General features: G+C 35.5%; 1 protein-coding gene across 1 annotated transcript; it reads right to left on the bottom strand.

The window, feature by feature from the left end:
• Positions 1–1616: 1616 nt before the first annotated feature.
• Positions 1617–6868, bottom strand: LOC132559196 (divergent protein kinase domain 2A-like). Its single transcript, XM_060223813.1, has 5 exons — positions 6779–6868; positions 4241–4979; positions 3389–3511; positions 2220–2397; positions 1617–2035 (listed from the first exon to the last, which is right to left on the bottom strand). The coding sequence occupies exons 2-5, from the start codon at positions 4940–4942 to the stop codon at positions 1671–1673; spliced, it is 1368 nt and encodes a 455-aa protein (XP_060079796.1). The 5' UTR covers positions 4943–4979; positions 6779–6868; the 3' UTR covers positions 1617–1670.
• Between the last annotated feature and the right edge of the window lie 17909 nt (positions 6869–24777).

Below are 24777 nucleotides of genomic sequence, written 5' to 3'. Positions count from 1 at the left end.
TGAAACACGTCAGCACACATGTAAATATGAAACTGATGCAAGTTTAATACAGAAATAGTTATCTCCTGTACATAAAGAAATCGTTCCAGTAAACAGATATGTTGAAAAATGGATTTTCATCAAATAGTAAGAAAATAAGAAAAGAATGATTAAATTGAAAAAAAATGATATGGTTATGAAAACAACACCATGAAATATATAGAAAATCAAAACTTAAGTAACTCTGTCTATAATGAAACCTTTGACAACATAAAGTACTGAGCATCTGAGTAGTACTCCAGAAATATGTTAATTATACAGCACTTGTTGCCCTGTGATTACATGCAGTATATACCGTATTTCTATAAATAGTAACTCAGAGAGAATACAGCTGTACATACAAAACTGGATTTTTTATAAAATCTACAGTCAACTCATAAAACAGGATTATCTCTCTGTTCCAACTACATAAATTATAGGTATAACCTATTCAGGGGCTGATTAAATTCAATGTGTTTTTCATATCACTTAAGCATCCTTATAAACAGAATATGACAAAAATCACTTCAAACTTAAAAGAATTATGAAAAGTTATTTTTCTTGTGCACGTTATTGTTGAAAATATTTTAAACTGTTAACTACACCAATCTGATTGATTAAAACATGCGTAAAACATATCATAATGAATGTTTGAGGAAGACGTGATCAATTTACCTACACCAATCATCCCAAACAATGATAGGCAAAACAAATAGGATGATATTAATCTAATAACCAAACGCCCCAATCAAACAACGACACTGTCTTACTTTTCCAATAAAAATCTAAACTTGCATTCAGTTTATATCAGAAAAACTTTTAAAGAAAGTAATAAAACATCTATACAGTATTGGAAAAAGAATTTCTTTGTACACTAAATATACCGATAACAGTGATAAACAACTATAATCCACTTGCATACTGATATGTACCACAGGAGAGATAACAAGAATTTTAAACAAACATAAATTACAAACACAAAAAGTTTATAGCAGAATGAGATCTGATGGCAGAAAATTGATGGTCGTGCTTTCCTTAAAAATATTTTGAAGAAATGTTTCTGAAGTATTCATAAATAGCATAGATAAACAAATAAATGTTTAATGCTCAATGATCAAATTAGGATGGGATTTAAATTTCATCTAAAAATTCACAGATTGAAGCCATGCACCAAGTTTACATCTCCAAATGTAAGGGAGATAAGTCCAGAAAACTGCCATTTTTGCAAAATATTCTTATTACAAACGGCCATAACTCAACCAAAATTAGTTTGTTCTGTTGGGATTCAATCTTGATTTATAACTTCACAGTCTGGAGTCATACATAAGACATAACATCACGGTCTCCAAGCATAATGGAATAAAATCCCCAAAAATGTTTTGGGTAATATGAATGGATGAAGGAGGGAAGAACATTCCTCCCCAGCCCCCATTTCCTAGAAGGGGCATATAAAGATGTTTTTTGCAATGCCTGCTGAAGAATATTTTTTGTATGGCAATGTATATCACGATAACATTTTTAAAGGAAAAAACAAAGAAAAAATTGTATTTCTTAAAAAAGCCTTAAAAAGCTGAAAAAGAAAAAAAAATGTTGTTGATGGCACAAACTTTTTCAGATACCAATCAATACTAGATCATTCATTTACATCTGCACTAGGAGATACGATGTGCTGCGTCTCTACTGTCCTCTACATTACGTAAATTCTCCAAGGCATGAAGAATCCTCTCCTTGGCCTTGATACGACCTTCAGCCACTGTTGGATGTACACATTCATTAAGTAGATGTTCAAGGTCCCAATCATCTACTGCAAAGTTTGGCATGTCATGAAGCAGTCCATGAGGCATGCCAAGGTCTGCATCATTTGCATATTTTGATAAAAGGTTTCTGCACACTGCATAATAATTAAGATCAGAATCCATTCTAGAACACAAGTCTTCTGTTGAGAAAGTCAGACAATTTTTCCCATCACATTCGTCAAATCTGTTCTCATGTAGATCATTCCATAAAGGCTTCTTCACTGAGAAAATGAAATAAGTAAACAATTCATTAATATCACATGTATTTTTTGTAGCATTCAAGTACAATATATTTATAATGAAATGGTATTGAGCCATTAAGCAACATAAAAGTCCAGTTTTTTATTTTTATACATCAGACAATAATTAACTATAAACAAAATTCAGTGACAAAAAAACAATTACATCTTTGTATTGCAGTTCTGTCAACCACGATGATATTCTCAAGATCAATGAGAGTGACTTTCCCTGCACCATCCACAACCAGATTCTCGTAGTTAAGGTCAGTCATGTATAATGCGAAATCTTTTCCACTGTTGGTCAATCTGTCAGCTATCTTCATAATCTGGTACGCAAGATCTGCCTGTCAACAGAAAATATTAGATAATAAAATGGGGCAAAGCCACAGTTGGCCAGGTTGCGGGATGACAGTTAAGGGTGTTTCATTTGTTGAGTATGTAGAATATTTGTTATAAGAAAGAAAGTTTGGTTGTATTTGAAGAAAGAAGTTGTAGCCATTTTTGATTCTGAGATGTTCAAAAAATTGACAATGGACATCTACAAAGTTTCAAGCTTCTATGTCAAAAACTCTAGGAGGAGATGATTCTACAAAACTGGTACCTCTTTTCCCCGCCCGCCCGACATTCACCATACTATAACCTAGATTTGCACTATGTGCAACCCGGCCAAAAATGCACATATGGCTTGTATCATGCATAAAAAGTTTTTAGAAAATTAACATTTTTTTCGTGATTGAAGTACTTAAGAGTTTCAATATACTGCGTAAGGGTATATACCAAAATTATCAATACAGCCCATTTTTTAATTCATCCCAAAATACATACATTCACAAGCTTCTATTTTTGCCTTAATGGAATAAAGATAAAAAAGGTGAAAGTTTAATTGAAATTGAAGTTTCACCATATAGAGAGGATCTTTTATGAGAGTCATTGAAATATGCAATTTTTCAAACGAGTTCAATAATCTGATATTTGATATGTCACAAGCCTTTAGGCACAAGTGTAACATTCTAACAAACTATAGAACTTGTATTTCTGAAAGAACAAATCTCAAATCATTTTTCCCTATAACATCGAGACAGTCATATGACGTCACAACAGTGTTATCACATATGTGTCATACAATATTTAGTACATGGCCGTATGTTATGACATCACAGGCCGGTTATGTGACAGAAAGGTATTCAGCTCTATAGTAATATTCAGTTTTTTAAGATACATATGAAGATTCCTGTTTTGGGGGTGCTTTAAAACCTGTGAAACATTTAATTGCTTTCTAAGATCAATATATATATATTTGTTTCTTTTACTGTTAAACAGGGATATCTAATGTACCCTTTTTTGCCATGGAGCATTGTAGTAATTATACAATGGCTCTCCTTCATAACTGACGGCAATGAATCTTCCACACGCCCCAAAATATTCTGGAAACGGCCAACCTTCTGAGGAAGGGAATGTCTGAAATGAAATGTGAATCATAATTATATGTTGCATATAAAAGTATAGATATTTATCACGGTATATAAGGGTTAAGAATAATAACCAAAGCAATCACAACCTTTTCATTCAAAAAGCTGAAGTGTATGGTCAAGATACATGGGCACTTTTCAGTTAAATGTACATTGTACATGTATTTATGAACAAAATATATGGTACCTAAAAGATGCTTTACCAGAAAGACCACAGTATCCTATCATAGCATTTATAATTAAAGGTTCTGAGTTGTAATCGAATAAAACAATACACATTCCTGTTGATAGCCTCAAAAGGAAATTAATTCAGATTTCTGGTGTCATAATCATATAATCCATGGTTCTTCCAGCCAAGTCAATGAAGCAGGAGTCAGCTGAGTGACAAAAACCTGTATTTAAGCTCTATATGCCATGTAGACTACCTCTTCAAACACACCCCCAACCATCACTTGATATTTCTAAATACAAAAAACACAAAATGCCACAAGTGAGATATCAGGAATCCAACCTGGGTCCACAACTTCATAATACTACAACACTACTGAAAGTAAGCATGCAACATCAGAAGAAAGACAGACCACAATTAACACAACGTACAAGTCACAATGACAACCTCATTTCATAGCTATTTCAAGCCTTAGACCCAAATTTTTTTCAAAATGAAAGAGATTTTAAAATTCTAAACAAATCATGCACATAATATTTATATTCATACCTGAAGCATCAAAGGCTCGGGGTTAGTGATGGCTGTTACATACAGTTGTAACTTATCCCTTGTCATCACTTCTGGGTTGTCAGGTTTCAGCTTCTCCTTGTAATTTTCCATGACTTTGTCAATCAAGGTATAGGTGGGACAAGAAAACATGGATGCTGTTCCTTTCAGATGTTTCGGCAAAAGTCCCAAACGCCGAATCTCATCTCCAGTATTAGTACGCATTAAGACTCGGGCGACATCACAACCAACTGGACGTACAGCATCTTTACATAATTTTTCATCAATGTCATCAAGCTCTTTGTCATGAGCCAACTTTTTGAGAACAACAGTATGACCAAGGTGTGAATGTTCCGCAAAATGAACATTTTTTATATTTACAAAGTCAAGAAGTCGAACCTGTGACCAGCCCTTTAGTTTAATCTGGCTGTCTTTAAACGCCCAACAAAGACTATGTCCATAACAGGCTGGGCATTTATCTGTTTGGAGAAATTTGTCATCTGCTAAATGATTCTGAGTAAGGGACATGATCAGACTTCCATAGATATACAATGACAAACATAAGGTCGATAGTAGGAAACATTTTGTCCGCCACGACAATCTACGTATGGTTGCTGCAGCATCTGATACTACGACACGGACATTTCTCATTGGACGACTCTGGTTTGACCCACTACGTCGATTTCTAACGTGGTCTGGTATCATTATTTCAATGTAATTTTGTATTCAATGTTGACAGCATCTATCAAAAGAAAAAACAATTATAGTGTTAAAAACTACATTTTGGATTGATGTATTGTCATTAAGGTGGAGTAAGGCGAGTATGGTACCACTATTAACACTCGCTCAGATAAAACATTGCTGACATAATGTCTTGGAGTTCCAGTTTATCCACTTAAAAAGTGAGATGATGGTGAAAACCTGAACCTGCCAATTGCTATGTAGCCTATCAATTATTATTAAATTCATATCATACATTGAACTTTTCGGATGATGAGACCTGGAGTCCTGAACTAAAGCTTCCCCTTCAGTACTCACTCAGCTTTTGAGAACCCATATAACTTTATTTCTTTCATGACTAGAATCATCAAAATTTTGGTAATGATGCTCTGGACTTACCAGCACAAATCCTACAAAAATTACTCTTACTAATTGACATTAATTGTTATCTAAACACATCTTATTGATATTTCTAGAGTAAATATATATATATCCTTGGCGCATTAGTTTCGGACCCCTTAAGAATCATTTTTTGCTATGGTGACGAACTGCCACCAAACAAATACATGAATGACTTGAAATGTGGACATAATATAACATTTATTTATAGACTGATTGGTGAAATACTGGTATTTTTAATAAAAAAAAAAAGTATCTGCAGATATGACATCAAATTCTGAAATGATCGACATGTGTATCAGACATGTGACTATACTTCTGTTTCTGATGACATCACTAAATCAAAGACACACTTCAGTTAGCTTAGTGTGACCAAGAAGTACACATGCATTACATAAAACCATTATTTGAACAGGAATCATTCTGAAGAAAATCAAAATCAAAACAAAGTTATGGTGCAAAAGTGGTGGATATCTGTATTTATATGTCCACTTTTTCTAGTTTTTATTATTTGATATTTTTTCCCCAAAAATGAGCTATATTTCTAGGTTAACTTTTTTTATATAACACTTACTATTTAAATAAAGTTGATTATTCATGTCTCGGTCTACAACTTGCTATTTACATAAAATTGAAAATGAGGCATCAAAAGTGATAATTTATAAATTATCTTTTTTTCAATTCAAGATGAGCAGGTTTGGACTTTCGTAGCCAAAAAAATGCAAGAAGGTATGGCCTTTTATTCCTGTTCATTTTTTATTCACACGACAGACAACAAAATATTTGCATTCAAGGATGAATTGATAGGTTATTTCATCATATCTAGGAGACTGTTGGACAAGAAAAAAAAACACAAATTTGTCAACGAAATATATGCTCATGACATTTTAGAGTGCATAGTTCAAATCACAATTGTTTGAGTCTTTCTGAAAGCGTGACATGTCCCGGCAACCAAAATGATCAGGTTGCATGGTCACGATGGTCAATCGTTAATGTGATACAGCTGAACAAAATGACTGTTCCAAAATATGTAACGGTCCGGAACCGATATCAAGACGATACAGTGTCACATTGGCTATTGGGTCAAGTTAAAAAGATGATGTCCTGTTGCAAATGATCCCGCTTATGACTAACTGCATACTCAAATTACCCATGTGGGTTACACCGTTGTAGTTACTTAATTTAATTTAAAAAAAAAACCATATCCTTTTGTATATCCTTTAGTCCGACCAACAGGATAACGAGACAAACAATGACCGTACACATGTCTCCCGTGGTAGACTAGTCAGCTGCAAGTGTTGTCAACTGTGCTGAGGCGGTCTACATTCATAAAATTGTAGTACGTTCTGTCATAACAACTGTAAAACTATCTGTGATAACAGTAACGGTATTCGTCTTTCATCTGGGAGTGATCGATCTTACCTGATTCCAATCCTCATTCACAAACTAACAAAAGGAATGTCATGTACTGTTAAATTAACAGAAACACATAAAACTAACGACAGAAGTTGTACTTTCGTACAGTTCCGCGTCGATCAACGTCGATGATGTGCTTGATACCCAAATACTATCCAATTCTATAACACAAACGCAGGTCCGACCAACTTAGGGAGTCTTGTAATAAACCAATGCATTAATTTTATTTCCGGATTTATGCGTCGGTCAACTGCGTTTAATGGCAATGAAATATATTGTTTGATCATGTATCAAAACGTTTTGTTTCTAGATCTCCTACAAAACCAATAGTTTATGGTTCAATAATTTATTTTTAACCAGCGTTATGTTTTAAACAAGAAAATACAAACATGGCAGTTTAATCACTATCCTAACTCAAATTCAATAAAGATTTGGGAAAGTATGAACAAAAGAAAGGTCTACAAGGAGATACCGAAAAAACGCAAGGAGAATAAGACCAGGTGTTCCGCTTCATCGACGACACCCGCCATGTAAATCTTGGTCAATCCAAGTAATTAATGCCACGTTCTAAAATACAAGGTATACAACAAGGGAACCAATCTTGCCAGCATAAAACAAATCCAGCTTCATATCGTTCCAATCAACTATTTTTCAATGAGATCATTATTACGACGGTAATTAATTGTCATTAATCTGCATCTTTTGAAACCTTATTGGTTACGTGTTTGACGACTTCTTGCACGACAATCGTGATAACGGGAGCACGCCCTTTACACACAAGCTTTTTTAATTATGATTTTACAAACAATAAAATCACCTCCATTGCTAGTTTGGTTTCAGAAAAGGACACAGGTAGATTTACGTATCTATAACATGAGCACTTCATGCTAAATAATTACATACAAAGTAGGTACTGAATTCCGCAGTGAAGACACATGAAAAGATGGTTTAAATGTACGACTGAAAAAAAGAGGTCTGAATATGATTTTAGGTATTCAACAATTTTTTTAATTTCGGGGATGAAAATTTTGTATTTGTATAGATACTGTTTGCCATACTTTATGATAAATCGAATTCCTAATAGTTTTGGTTCTTTTAAAGTGAATATTGAATTTATATGTATAAGGGAATGTGTATTACAGTAGATATGAAATTGAATATGCCATGTTGACCGAAACACAAAAAATGCAACCGAACACATAAGAAAGACAAAAACGTTCAATACTGACCGCTAACAGCCATATTTATATAACAGAATGACAATTTACAAGTTACCTATCGTATCAAAGAAAAGGAAAAAAACACTGAAATATTTCATCCTTAACCGCTTAATATACCTTTATTGGTCTTGTAAAGACTATCTGGAATGACAATGTGTAAAACATGGCATATTTGTAACATATGTAATTATTTGTTTCAATGCCTCTGCCAATATTCGAACTCGTGACTCGTATTGTGCTCATTCTGGCCGAGACGTACATCTTCCATACTCTTCCTCGTGTTTCAGGGTTACAGCGATGTTTGTGAAAGCAACACCAATGATTATCCTCAAGTCTCTACAAGGATGCTAGTGTAACATAGGTTAATATTTACTGTATTTCAATGCCTCCGTCAGGATTTGAACCCGATATTGGTTACTAGTCTAACACTCAAACGATTGAGCTAAAGACACGACTTGTCCTCGAGTTTCCAGTGGTTACAGCGATGTTTGAGTCCCTACATGGACGCTAATGGAACAAAGGTCGCTTATTTATTTCGGCGACAAGAAACCACGTCACTTTTAGCTTTCTTCACTCTCGCCAAAATGCTGCTTATATTTTAAGACACTGATCGTGTAATCTCTATAAATGTAGCTTTGATAAAATTATATATATATGTAAATAAATATATGGTATCAGCTATCAGATTGCTGTATTGATAGACTGAACAAAGGGAAATAACTCTGCCAGGCCAGAATGGTATTCCCAGGGCTGTACAGGTTTCTGAAGATCTTAGCAGTTAGACAACTTTTGTGACAGCCGTATTTACTGAAGATCTTAGCAGTTAGACAACTTTTGTGACAGCCGTATTTACTGAAGATCTTAGCAGTTAGACAACTTTTGTGACAGCCGTATTTACTGAAGATCTTAGCAGTTAGACAACTTTTGTGACAGCCGTATTTACTGAAGATCTTAGCAGTTAGACAACTTTTGTGACAGCCGTATTTACTGAAGATCTTAGCAGTTAGACACTTTTGTGACAGCCGTATTTACTGAAGATCTTAGCAGTTAGACAACTTTTGTGACAGCCGTATTTACTGAAGATCTTAGCAGTTAGACAACTTTTGTGACAGCCGTATTTACTGAAGATCTTAGCAGTTAGACAACTTTTGTGACAGCCGTATTTACTGAAGATCTTAGCAGTTAGACAACTTTTGTGACAGCCGTATTTACTGAAGATCTTAGCAGTTAGACAACTTTTGTGACAGCCGTATTTAAAGCTCACAAGACAGTAACTGGTTCCATTATATGACCTTAACCGAAGCCAGGACTCCCAAGCCTACAAATAATACAGTATTCCGTATTTATTACTACGACTCCCCCAGAAATATCAGCCTCTGTTAGGCCAGCCTGTATTATATATAAATATCCTTCATTATCTCGATTACATCTCTGAAATTATTTCATAGTCTTTAACACCATTATTTACAATAACTTACAGTGAAGACGGACAAAAGACACACAAGTGCATAGCACCTTTAGATTAAAAGATTTCAAACAGTAAAGTGTTCGTTGACTTTAATACTACTTGTACCAAGAGTTTAAAATATGTCCGACTGTCGGAAATCGATGTCTGTTTTTTTTTCTATTAAAAGACAGTGTGGTTTTGCAGTTTTGGAATGCAGTATGCTGTCATATGTTTACATGCAAAAGAATCATGCATCAGTATTTTCCGGAAACTCAGATAAAAAAAAAACGCGATCAAAATGGCACGGTAATGATATAGTTACTAAATATATCATAAAGCATGTCTGTAATTATTGATATTCAACTTGTATGTATGGAATTACAAAGATTACTGGCAAGAAAATGAATCCACCATGAAACAAGCATTATCTATTATTTGCTGTTATCACTCCATAACAAAAAACAACATCATTTTGTAACGTCACGTTTGATTGGCCCATGCGGTAGCGTAAGAAATTAGTAAGACATTGAAAAGGGATCTATTATACATGTGAGCAATATTGTAATATATTATTAAGTTATAACGATGAAATTGAATAATCATTCTTATGTAATCGAGCTGAAAAAAGACACATAGTACAAAAAATAACGACTATGTTCACCACAAAAAAAAAAAAAAAAACATTTAACCGATTTATTCCGGAAATAAAACGACCAGTAAATAGCATTATTATCAAACGTCATTTCCTGTCTGCTGTAGATTAGCACAGATACTTCAATAGACTGGCGAATAAAACGTCACGAATTCTGATAAAAAATCATAAAATATTAGTATATATGCCATAAACAGGCTCGAAATATGAACTAGTAACGAGAGCAACGATATACCATTAGAAATAGTGATAACAAACAGAGGACTGTAATATCCGACTTTTGCAATCATAACCGGATTTTAATTTGGGTAGATATGATCTATTGTTCATGCAATGATACTAAAATTTACAAACAAAAAAGTGTGTTTTGTTAAGAGATATCATTCTTAGATGCTGTTAAAAGAACTATCGAAATTAGTTTTGTAATGCGATAGTTTTACGTGCTGTTATTGATATTGTGTTGATATGGATCAGGTATATTAATTTAAATGATTCTATAAAGCTGGATCCATAACCGATGATAAACAGACAGTCTATCAGAATACGGTGTGCTTCATCAAAGCTTTTCTTCATTTTCATTTATTATGGTATGATAATTGTATGAACATCGACTGCTGAGGCTTCACTGCTACTTAAGCCAAAGTGACAAGACTTTTAGTGTCTAAACATTTTCATAGTGTATGCATTCATTCGGAAATTGCTGCTTTATTTGTACTTATTAGTCAAAATGTGTAGATGGTATATTCTGGTCGTGTTGCCATGGCTTCCGATTGCATCAGGATCTTTATGTCCTGATGGCTGCAGTGGAGTTTTACACAAAGACACGTGTTTCCAGAATGCAAACAATAAGTCATATTGCTTGTGTTCAACTGATAATATTTGCAGAAGTTTTTCAGAGTGTGGACATTTGACAGATGACGCCAGAGGTTCTTTATATAATGACACTTCCTCTGAAAGCAACCTCATATTCTCTAACATGTCATCGATCTGCTTTATCGAGGATTCTTGTCCTGTCGACTTCACGGATAACAACATCCGGGTTCTATGTGAAGCCATGCTCGAAGGATTAGTTCATTATGACTTGTTTCCAGTCCAGGTTAAAGAAAATGGATTTCCAAACTTGAACTTCAAGAATAAATATTGTGCCATATGCAATGGTAAATTCAACTATACCTTTTGGAATATAGGTGTTGATCTAGATACATGTGATTTATTTAGCTTGGAAACATATGTAATGTCCACGGATGAAGACAACCTGTTGACGACCTTGTCTCGGACACATGGTTGCCATGTTTTCCCAATCGAACTTGACCCAGTCTGTGCTGTCTGTGAATATCTTGATAGCGTGGTTTTTTTTGAAGGATTGCCTGTTTTGTCAGCCCTTTTTAACTTCAGTCCAGTCAAGGAGGTGAAAGCAGACGACAAGTCGACAAAATTAGGCTGTGGCAATAAGGTATCCAAAGTTAATACCAGGTTAAATTGACAAAGGGCAAATTTAAATGTGAATATCCCAGAACCCGCCTCGTCTCCGTTTATAAAAGCACTTCTTTAATTTCCGTAAATGTATAGCCTTGTAGAAGACATCAAAATTTGATAAGTTAATTTTGTCACTTAGTATTGGTGTATTTTAAAAGATATCATCAATTTCGGGTTTGAATCAATATTTTAACATGTCGGTGTTTTGTAGTTTTGCTTATGTGACTGATTTGGTCCCGTTTTGATCATACAAGAAATATCAATTATATAGTTTTGTGTTAAAACTTACATCCATTGTTTACACATTGACACACAATCAAAAGATCGCCTTTTTATCATGCAAAGTAAAAATAAATCGATGTATTTAGTTTTGGTGTCTATAAATGTCTCTGAGATTGGTTCATGTTGACGAAAGAGTAACGATCCAATACATTAATTGGTTATATTTTCATTAGCCTGTTTTTAAGACTGGTATTTGTATTTATATGTGCTCCTTGTACAAATCATGAGTCGATAAGTTAGGTTTATCAAGTTAAATGTCTTCAGTTTTCTTTGTTAAACATCATTTGTTCCAGACACCCAGCAACGTTCTGGAGACCGCGGGTGTATGCCGTTTGGGAGAGATGAATGTTTCTGGAATTTGTCAAAAGGTTTTCAGCAACATAAAAGGAACATATGAATTTCAGTTATACGAGCAAATGTTTCAACATAAAACAAACGAACAAGCGTATGAGCTGACAGACACGTACATTGCATTATTACATGCTACAGGAAAGCAGCAACTGAAAACAGACAAATCCTTCGTCAAGCGATGGAATGTTGAAGTACACCAAGGTCAGACAATCAAAGGCGACGCATGCGTGGAATTAAAACTTACAATTATTGTTCATATAACAAAAAGCAACGTTGATGAAAACTCTGTACGAGATGCAATCATCCCTTGTTCCAAGGATTCGTCTTCTTATGTATGTTTTGTTTCAGCAGAGAATCCTGTTCGTGACGACTTCTGTCAGATACCAGTACAATGTGACCATCTCCACACTAATGTCCAACACACACGTTTGGAACGGTTACACGTAGTTCAATATATCATAACATTTATTTCATTGTCATTATCTATACTCGCTCTTCTGATTTCCGTTTTTGTTTTTCTCAAATGTCCAATATTTCACAACTTACCTGGTAGAATCAATCTGTGTATGATGATGTCCATTCTTTGTGCTCAGCTACTCTATTTGTTGTCAGCATCATTTTACAATGCACGTTTCGCCTGTCTGGTCATAGGAGTAGTCACGCATTATATGTGGCTCTGCTCTTTTGCTTGGATGTCGATATGTGCCATTCATACCTGGTTTACGTTTGGTCGCACAGATTTATCACGAACTATTCATCCTTCGGAAAAGAAATTTTGGCTAAGACGTTACTGTCTTGCTGCCCTATCTTTCCCATTACTCCTAGTTCTTTTTTGTCTTTTCCTTGATCTTTTTTTACCAGGATTCACCATGGGATATGGCAAAGGTGTGTGCTTTATCACAAATCCATTAGGAATAACGATAGGATTCGCTAGTCCTGTAGGAATCTCGTTATTAATAAATTTGATTCTATTTGTAGCTACAGTTATAAATATTCACAGAGGCCCAAAAATAGTAAACGATATTAGATCTAGTCATACGTTTTTCTTTATCTACACTAAGCTTAGTTCTCTTATGGGTTTTACATGGATAAGTGCTTATATTGCCGAAATCGCCGGTGTCAATTGGCTCAAAACTCTCTCGACCATTGTAAATGGACTCCAAGGTGTGTTTATTTTCGTTTCGTTTGTTTGTAACAAACGCGTCTGTAAATGGATATGCCATAATGTCACCCGTCAAAATCACAACACGTAATCATAATTTTCTGTCGTCTTTAGATGTAGAAGAAAATTCATATTAATTGAATGATGTGGTGTGTAATCCTGTATATCTTTAATACTTTGATCCTTAATGTGTCGTGTGATCCTGTATATCTTTAATAATTTGATCCTTGATGTGTCGTGTGATCCTGTATATCTTTAATACTTTGATCCTTAAGGTGTCGTGTGATCCTGTATATCTTTAATACTTTGATCCTTGATGTGGTGTGTGATCCTGTATATCTTTAATACTTTGATCCTTGATGTGTCGTGTGATCCTGTATATCTTTAATACTTTGATACTTAATGTGTCGTGTGATCCTGTATATATTTAATACTTTTATCATTAATGTGTCGTGTGATCCTGTATATCTTTAATACTTTGATCCTTAATGTGACGTGTGATCCTGTATATCTTTAATATTTTGATCCTTAATGTGTCGTGTGATCCTGTATATCTTTAATATTTTGATCCTTAATGTGACGTGTGATCCTGTATATCTTTAATACTTTGATCCTTAATGTGTCGTGTGATCCTGTATATCTTTAATAATTTGATCCTTGATGTGTCGTGTGATCCTGTATATCTTTAATACTTTGATCCTTGATGTGACGTGTGATCCTGTATATCTTTAATACTTTGATCCTTGATGTGACGTGTGATCCTGTATATCTTTAATACTTTGATCCTTGATGTGGTGTGTGATCCTGTATATCTTTAATACTTTGATCCTTGATGTGACGTGTGATCCTGTATATCTTTAATACTTTGGTCCTTAATGTGTCGTGTGATCCTGTATATCTTTAATATTTTGATCCTTAATGTGACGTGTGATCCTGTATATCTTTAATACTTTGATCCTTAATGTGTCGTGTGATCCTGTATATCTTTAATAATTTGATCCTTGATGTGACGTGTGATCCTGTACATCTTTAATACTTTGATCCTTGATGTCGTGTGTGATCCTGTATATCTTTAATACTTTGATCCTTAATGTGTCTTGTGATCCTGTATATCTTTAATAATTTGATCCTTGATGTCGTGTGATCCTGTATATCTTTAATACTTTGATCCTTGATGTGACGTGTGATCCTGTATATCTTTAATACTTTGATACTTAATGTGTCGTGTGATCCTGTATATCTTTAATACTTTGATCCTTGATGTCGTGTGATCCTTTATATCTTTAATACTTTGATCCTTGATGTGTCGTGTGATCCTGTATATCTTTAATACTTTGATCCTTGATGTGTCGTGCGATCCTGTATATCTTTAATACTTTGATCCTTGATGTGACGTGTGATCCTGTATATCTTTAATAATTTGATCCTTGATGTGTCGTGTGATCCTGTATATCTTTAATACTTTGATCCTTGATGTGGTGTGTGATCCTGTATATCTTTAATACTTTAATCCTTAATGTGACGTGTGATCCTGTATATCTTTAATACTTTGATCCTTAAGGTGTCGTGTGATCCTGTATATCTTTAATACTTTGATCCTTAATGTGTCGTGTGATCCTGTATATCTTTAATAATTGTTTTGATTGGTCGTTAATGTACCGTGTAGTCCCGTAACTACCGTGTGATGTATAACCTATTAATAAGTAGTTACAGTGGTAACTATTATCAATATATATCATATATCCAGTAATTTTTAATTCGTCATGAACTATTCTATACTCAAATGTCCCGTCAATCTCCCCAATGTTCCTTGTCTGTATAAATTGATTGTATTGATGACCTGTCAATCTCCCCAATGTTCCTTGTCTGTATAAATTGATTGTATTGATGACCTGTCAATCTCCCCAATGTTCCTTGTCTGTATAAATTGATTGTATTGATGACCTGTCAATCTCCACAATGTTCCTTGTCTGTATAAATTGATTGTATTGATGACCTGTCAATCTCCACAATGTTCCTTGTCTGTATAAATTGATTGTATTGATGACCTGTCAATCTCCACAATGTTCCTTGTCTGTATAAATTGATTGTATTGATGACCTGTCAATCTCCACAATGTTCCTTGTCTGTATAAATTGATTGTATTGATGACCTGTCAATCTCCACAATGTTCCTTGTCTGTATAAATTGATTGTATTGATGACCTGTCAATCTCCACAATGTTCCTTGTCTGTATAAATTGATTGTATTGATGACCTGTCAATCTCCCCAATGTTCCTTGTCTGTATAAATTGATTGTATTGATGACCTGTCAATCTCCACAATGTTCCTTGTCTGTATAAATTGATTGTATTGATGACCTGTCAATCTCCACAATGTTCCTTGTCTGTATAAATTGATTGTATTGATGACCTGTCAATCTCCACAATGTTCCTTGTCTGTATAAATTGATTGTATTGATGACCTGTCAATCTCCACAATGTTCCTTGTCTGTATAAATTGATTGTATTGATGACCTGTCAATCTCCACAATGTTCCTTGTCTGTATAAATTGATTGTATTGATGACCTGTCAATCTCCACAATGTTCCTTGTCTGTATAAATTGATTGTATTGATGACCTGTCAATCTCCACAATGTTCCTTGTCTGTATAAATTGATTGTATTGATGACCTGTCAATCTGTCTAATGTTCCTTTAGTTTTGAGTTATCGTTAACCTTTGCTGTGTGTTTTGAAAGAAATATATCGTTGGTTACAAATATACCGAAAGTAATTTTCTTGTCTGTTCTTTTACATTGTATTTAATTTCATTTTAATTATAATTTTGAAGGTTTGTTGGGTCACCAGATTCCATATTTTGGACTCGTTTTAGACAAAATTGTTTATTTGTTCTGAGAACTCACATGATGTGTGTCAGACACTTATTGGTTTAAACAATAGTTAATTCAAGTCTCAACATTGCAATTGAATCATGTTTGCGGGAAAGACTTTATTTTATTATAACGTGCATTTCATCTTCCGACTTCAGCCAACTGTGTATTGTCACACCTTTGACTAAAACCCACATTCGGAGTAAATCAATCTATGGCAAGACTTTCCCCAGACACATTGTCTCAAAATACTATAATATATATAATATGATAACTTGTAAACTTTGTCTCAAAATACTATAATATATATAATATGATAACTTGTAAACTTTTCGTCCATATAAATGTGCTTTTGAATATAACAGGTTGATCAACATTTCATTTTGAAAGAAAAAAAATACGATAGAATGACAGTTTCATTTTTTTTAATACCTTGAAGAGTATTTCAACAAAAGAAATAACATTATATAACATGATAAAGACAACAGAAGAAATACTGATATGGTAACATAATCTGACAAAAATTCTATCAAACTAGAGCAAAATATTGAGAATATAATAATTTTATATCTTGATTTGTTGAATTTCCACGAGCGACACAACTGGGTCGTTATAGATACAGTCAGAATCACTAGATAGGAAACTCACTGTATTTCCCGATCAGGAACTATATGTACTGTGCGAACCCACAACTGAGCAGATGACGCCGGGAGAGCTTCCATCACACATTTCACTATTTTGTGTTCGTGTCGCATACATAGCCTTATCGATGTGAAAATTGAATTACGATCAATTATACAGTTCCTTCCTACTATCTGAAATGAGGCTAAAATGTTGAAATGCCGGGATATAGGTAGCCGAACATATCGGGAAGAGCGGTGGATCTGAATAGACCCGTTACTGGAAGAAAGTTGTCTCCAAACTATCACATGATCTGAAATATAAAATTGATTAATTAAATTACATCCTAGGGAGAATGTACAATAATCCAAAATTTAGGAATTATATATTTTTGTTTTGTTTACTCGTTGTCAGTTATAACACTAAACAACATTATCAACCTATTTTGTTACACAGAAGTGACGTCATTTTTATCCTTAATCTGGTATTCCTGTAGCAGTTTATGAAATAAGCTTCCAATGGGTTGATAATTCTTTATCAGTTTGCATTCACGAGAGAGAACCAAAACATGGTTGAAATGAAAGTGAAAGGGAGGCTGGGTATCCTCACCAGAAGCTGTAGATATGTATTCGGCTTTCATCCATATTTTGTTTCTACCTTCTGGATGGAAGGAAAAACGAAACACTTATTTACAACAGGTAATAAAAGTCACAAGCGTGTAATAAACTATTCAAAAACGATTGTTTGTACATGATAAATGGTCAAGTCATGTTGAAGTGGACGATGCGGGCTTTCATTTTTCTCAGAATAATAGTTTATCTTTGTGTTGAAGATAACTATTTGGTCAGTCTCGAATCTGAACCTACGCACTAAAAACCAGCGTTACAGGAAGTGAATTTTTCATAGTGTTTACATGTAGTCATGTTATGAAGAATTTCCGAGTTGGAATTTGCTGAAATGTAAGTACTTTGTTACCATGACAGTGTTGTTGATTTTAGGACAGGTGTTTAGAAATATTTTTTTCTATGGAGTTGTAGTGTTAGGTTGGAATTAGCAGTATTTTTGCATTTTTAGCAATTTTTCAGTAGGTAACCATGGCAATCACATGTCAGAAATCAGAGGAATTTTTTGATTTGCGCAAATTTTATCTCTTTACTATTAATATTATTGTTATGTCGTTTATAGATATATATACATGTAAGGATGTATTTTTCATAACCAATCTGCTATACCTATACATCTCAAACATGACCAAAATTTCAGGAAAAATGCAAATTAACTGTTTCCAGCTACCTCTAGACCTTGTATAACTTCGGATATTTTTCAAAATGTGTTACCTAAAATAGCAATTTTTAACTTTGACCCCTACCGACAGCCGGAAGTTGAAATTTCATACATCATTTTATATATCCTGTAAAAAGCAATTGATCACAGCATGCCACTGACAAAATTGCAGCTTCGTGTGGGTGTAGGAACAAAAAGTCCTAATAATAGACTATCAAAGGAGTGAGACTAGGACAATGTGTATATATATACTGTTACATAATCATTAGCCATCATCGTCTCAATATTTACACAAAAATAAATTTACCTGGAGATTGCGTCTTATCGTTGTAAATAGATATCTTCCTGCGAAAACAAAGAAAAATACCAGCATGTTAACACAATCCTAATTCAGTTTCAAAGTTGGTGATTTTAAGGTAAAATATGTACAGAAGGAAATTACACGGATGAAAGGATGATAATCCAGAAATGAATAGCACTGCACATACAAGTATACGACGCCAAAAGCATGCCTCAATATCCGACAATAATTATGAAACGAAGAAATTAAGGTTACATTACCCATAGATATCTAATTCCAGACGCCTGTGACGTGTAAATCGGTCCGCCATCTTGGGAAGGTATTGTACAATCTGTCGAGTTACTACCATGTTCACATTGATGTTCTACAGAATGTGTGCCTTATCCGATTTACTTTTGTATGATAGGGCCTATTCATTTTGACTTGTAAACATATATATAGTTCTAGGTAGTAGATGTCACTGTAACAGGCCGTGTATCAAGTAATGATGAAAGGGTTTTTTGAAGTGCTATCTTGAATTATTTGAGCAGCTATACTAAGAGATGGTCATTCGCCTGATGTGTAAGGAGTAGTTTTTTTATTTTGCTGTAACATGCTGTTGTGCACTGACATGTTTGCAAAGTAGTGTGATTGATTACAGTTACCTTTTGTGTTTGACAGTAGTATCATTTTGGTCACAAAATGAGCAACTAGCCTATAACATGTACAATACATAGTTATCTTGGGCTTATAAGTGATGAATACAGAACATGTAGACAGAAGACATGATTTGTAGACTGGTTTATGGTATCAGTGCTGCGTATGAAGAGAGTGTATACTTTGTATTTAACTGGTACAATATGGGACTTAAGATAAAGTAGTTTGCACTTCAAGCAAGGTCACACTGTAATTGTTTTCATTATCATCATGAATGATGTGATTGTTCCTAATGTATCAAAATTCAAGAAAGGAACCAGTGGGATTACATTATTTATAAATTACCCATATAAATATCAAGGCATACTTTTATTGGGCACCTGATTTTCTTGTGCTATTTTGCAGATTCACCCTGCTTATTGTTATGTATTAAAATCTGAATGAAAATGTCTCTTAGTTTCATGTTTTTACTAAGACTCCCACATATAAGCTTAAGTTTGGTCTAGTATGTTGTGATCTATAATTAGCTTGGTTTTTCCAAGCTTAATATAAACTAGACGGTTGAATAGTTTAGGAGCTGAAAATTGGGCTAGTCCGTTGTGATCTATAATCAGCTTGGTTTTTACCAGCTTAATATAAACTAGACGGTTGAGTTGTGTATGGACATCGGAATGTGTGTATCAAATTTGTCTAAATTTATATATTTTGTCATTTATATTTGAATTCGCGTAATAATATCGCGCCATATTCCCCATAATTGTGTAGATATTTATCCACGAACAGTGCAGCGTTAATATAGATATATACTTCATTGATACATGGGTTTGACGTGGGGTTTTTCATTGCAGTGTGCCCTTTTTTGTATATGTCTCGTGCTACTTTGTGACTCAGTACGGTAGTAATAGTTGTATATACATACGAAGCTTACATAATCAACTAAAAATAGATTGGGAAAACCAAATGGAAATATTACACGGCATGAAAAAAAGCGTTTTTCCGTTCTTAACCATAACACATTTTCTCATTAAAAAAACAACATCAATGTCGCCAGGTTAAAAAAAACCTTAATGTCTATTATAGCGCTTAAGGACAGATAACCTTTGATTCTTGAAATAGAAAAGAAATTTTAATTATGTTAATCTTCCTTACATCAATATATCAAATTTTGATTTGAAATTTATATTTATTACTAATATATCTATTTTTAACTAGCAACTGCAAAACCATGACTTTAGATAAGTGTTACTTAACGGAAGCCTCACCTCAAAATGACCGCATGCAGCGACAACAGAGCAAAGAAATCATTATCGCATCCTGCGTTTTGTTTGTTCGAATGGTAAGAAAATCGTCTTCACTCTGTCCTGGTACACTACCTCACATTAACAGGACTAGTAGAATGTCACTCTGTACTGGTACACTACCTCACATTAACAGGCCAAGTAGAATGTCACTCTGTACTGGTACACTACCTCACATTAACAGTCCTAGTAGAATGTCACTCTGTACAGGTACACTACCTCATATTAACAAACCTAGTAGAATGTCACTCCGACTGGTACTCTAACTCACATTAACAGGCCTAGTAGAATGTCACCCTGTACTGATACACTACCTCACATTAACAGGCCTAGTAGAATATCACTCTGTACAGGAACACTACCTCACATTAACAGGCCTAGTAGAATGTCACTCCGACTGGTACACTACCTCACATTGACAGGCCTAGTAGAATGTCACTCCGACTGGTACACTACCTCACATTAACAGGCCTAGTAGAATGTCACCCTGTACTGATACACTACCTCACATTAACAGGCCTAGTAGAATATCACTCTGTACAGGAACACTACCTCACATTAACAGGCCTAGTAGAATGTCACTCCGACTGGTACACTACCTCACATTAAAAAGCCTAGTAAAATGTCACTCTGTACCGGTACACTACCTCACATTAACAAACCTAGTAGAATGTCCTTCTGAACTGGTACACTATCTCACATTAACAGGCCTAGTAGAATGTCACTCTGTTCTGGTACACTACCTCACATTAACAGGCCTAGTAGAATATCACTCTGTACAGGTACACTGCCTCACATTAACAGGCCTAGTAGAATGTCACTCTGTACAGGTACACTACCTCACATTAACAGGCCTAGTAGAATATCACTCTGTACAGGAACACTACCTCACATTAACAGGCCTAGTAGAATGTCACTCCGACTGGTACACTACCTCACATTGACAGGCCTAGTAGAATGTCACTCCGACTGGTACACTACCTCACATTAACAGGCCTAGTAGAATGTCACCCTGTACTGATACACTACCTCACATTAACAGGCCTAGTAGAATATCACTCTGTACAGGAACACTACCTCACATTAACAGGCCTAGTAGAATGTCACTCCGACTGGTACACTACCTCACATTAAAAAGCCTAGTAAAATGTCACTCTGTACCGGTACACTACCTCACATTAACAAACCTAGTAGAATGTCCTTCTGAACTGGTACACTATCTCACATTAACAGGCCTAGTAGAATGTCACTCTGTTCTGGTACACTACCTCACATTAACAGGCCTAGTAGAATATCACTCTGTACAGGTACACTGCCTCACATTAACAGGCCTAGTAGAATGTCACTCTGTACAGGTACACTACCTCACATTAACAGGCCTAGTAGAATGTCACTCTGTACAGGAACACTACTTCACATTAACAGGCCTAGTAGAATGTCACTCCGACTGGTACTCTAACTCACATTAACAGGCCTAGTAGAATGTCACCCTGTACTGATACACTACCTCACATTAACAGGCCTAGTAGAATATCACTCTGTACAGGAACACTACCCCACATTAACAGGCCTAGTAGAATGTTACTCCGACTGGTACACTACCTCACATTGACAGGCCTAGTAGAATGTCACTCCGACTGGTACACTACCTCACATTAAAAAGCCTAGTAAAATGTCACTCTGTACCGGTACACTACCTCACATTAACAAACCTAGTAGAATGTCACTCTGTTCTGGTACACTACCTCACATTAACAAGCCTAGTAGAATGTCCTTCTGAACTGGTACACTAACTCACATTAACAAGCCTAGTAGAATGTCACTCTGTCCTGGTACACTACCTCACATTAACAAGCCTAGTAGAATGTGACTCTGTCCTGGTATACTACCTCACATTAACAAACCTAGTAGAATGTCACTCTGTACAGGTACACTACCTCACATTAACAAACCTAGTAGAATGTCCTTCTAAACTGGTCCACTACCTCTCATTAACAAGCCTAGTAGAATGTCCCTCTGTCCTGGTACACTACCTCACATTAACAAGCCTTGTAGCATGTCACTCTGTACAGGTACACTACCTCACATTAACAAGCCTAGTAGAATGTCCTTCTGAACTGGTACACTACCTCGCATTGACATGCCTAGTAGAATGTCACTCTGTACAGATACACTACCTCACATTGACAGGCCTAGTAGAATGTCACTTCGACTGGTACACTACCTTACATTAACAGGCCTAGTAGAATATCACTCTGCACTGGTACACTACCTCACATTAACAAGCCTAGTAGAATGTCCTTCTGAACTGGTACACTAACTCACATTAACAAGCCTAGTAGAATGTCACTCTGTACAGGTACACTACCTCACATTAACAAGCCTAGTAGAATGTCACCCTGTACTGATACACTACCTCACATTAACAGTCCTAGTAGAATATCACTCTGTACAGGTACACTACCTCACATTAACAGGCCTAGTAGAATATCACTCTGTACAGGAACACTACCTCACATTAACAAACCTAGTAGAATGTCCTTCTGAACTGGTACACTAACTCACATTAACAAGCCTAGTAGAATGTCACTCTGTACAGGTACACTACCTCACATTAACAAGCCTAGTAGAATGTCCTTCTGAACTGGTACACTAACTCACATTAACAAGCTTAGTAGAATGTCACTCTGTCCTGGTACATTACCTCACATTAACAAGCCTAGTAGAATGTCACCCTCTACTGGTACACTACCTTACATAAACAGGCATAATAGAATGTCACTCTATCCTGGTACACTAACTTACATTAAAAAGCCTAGGAGAATGTCCCTAAGTAAATGTACAATTCCTCACATTAACAGGCCAAGTAGAATGTCCCTCTGTACATGTACACTGCTTCACATTAACAGGCTTAGTAGAATATCACTCTGTACAGGCACACTGCCTCACATTAACAGGCCTAGTAGAATGTCACTCCGACTGGTACACTGCCTTACATTAACAGGCCTAGTAGAATATCACTCTGCACTGGTACACTACCTTACATTAACAGGCCTAGTAGAATATCACGCTGTACAGGAACACTACTTCACATTAACAGGCCTAGTAGAATGTCACTCTGTACAAGTACACTACCTCACATTAACAAGCCTAGTAGAATGTCCTTCTGAACTGGTAAACTAACTCACATTAACAAGCCTAGTAGAATGTCACTCTGTACAGGTACACTACCTCACATTAACAAGCCTAGTAGAATGTCACTCTGTACAGGTACACTACCTCACATTAACAAGCCTAGTAGAATGTCACTCTGTCCTGGTACACTACTTCACAATAACAAGCCTAGTAGAATGTCACTCTGTACAGGAACACTACCTCACATTAACAAACCTAGTAGAATGTCACTCTGTACAGGTACACTACCTCACATTAACAAACCTAGTAGAATGTCCTTCTAAACTGGTCCACTACCTCTCATTAACAAGCCTAGTAGAATGTCCCTCTGTCCTGGTACACTACCTCACATTAACAAGCCTTGTAGCATGTCACTCTGTACAGGTACACTACCTCACATTAACAAGCCTAGTAGAATGTCCTTCTGAACTGGTACACTACCTCGCATTGACATGCCTAGTAGAATGTCACTCTGTACAGGTACACTACCTCACATTAACAAGCCTAGTAGAATGTCACTCCGACTGGTACACTACCTCACATTAAAAAGCCTAGTAGAATGTCACTCTGTACAGGAACACTACGTCACATTAACAAACCTAGTAGAATGTCCTTCTGAACTGGTACACTACCTCACATTAACAGGCCTAGTAGAATGTCACTCTGTACTGGTACACTACCTCACATTAACAGGCCTAGTAGAATGTCACTCTGTACTGGTACACTACCTCACATTAACAGGCCTAGTAGAATATCACCCTGTACTGGTACACTACCTCACATTAACAGTCCTTGTAGAATGTCACTCTGTACTGGTACACTACCTCATATTAACAGTCCAAGTAGGATGTCACTCTGTCCTGGTACACTCTCTCACATTAACAAACCTAGTAGAATGTCACCCTCTACTGGTACACTACCTGACATAAACAGGCCTAGTAGAATGTCACTCTGTACTGGTACACTACCTCACATTAACAAGCCCAGTAGAATGTCACTCTGTACTGGTACACTACCTCACATTAACAGGCCTAGTAGAATGTCACTCTGTACTGGTACACTACCTCACATTAACAGTAGTAGTAGAATGTCACTCTGTTCTGGTACACTACCTCACATTAAAAGTCCTAGTAGGATGTCAGTCTGTCCTGGTACACTCTCTCACATTAACAAACCTAGTAGAATGTCACTCCGTACTGGTACACTACCTCATATTAATAGGCCTAGTAGA

Source organism: Ylistrum balloti, unplaced genomic scaffold (assembly GCF_031769215.1).
Source record: "Ylistrum balloti isolate Yb309-2 unplaced genomic scaffold, AGI_CSIRO_Ybal_v1 Utg370874, whole genome shotgun sequence".
In the NCBI taxonomy this organism is placed as follows: Eukaryota; Metazoa; Mollusca; class Bivalvia; order Pectinida; family Pectinidae; genus Ylistrum; species Ylistrum balloti.
Note: the sequence above shows the minus strand (reverse complement) of the source record. Positions and strands in the feature narration are given on the sequence as shown.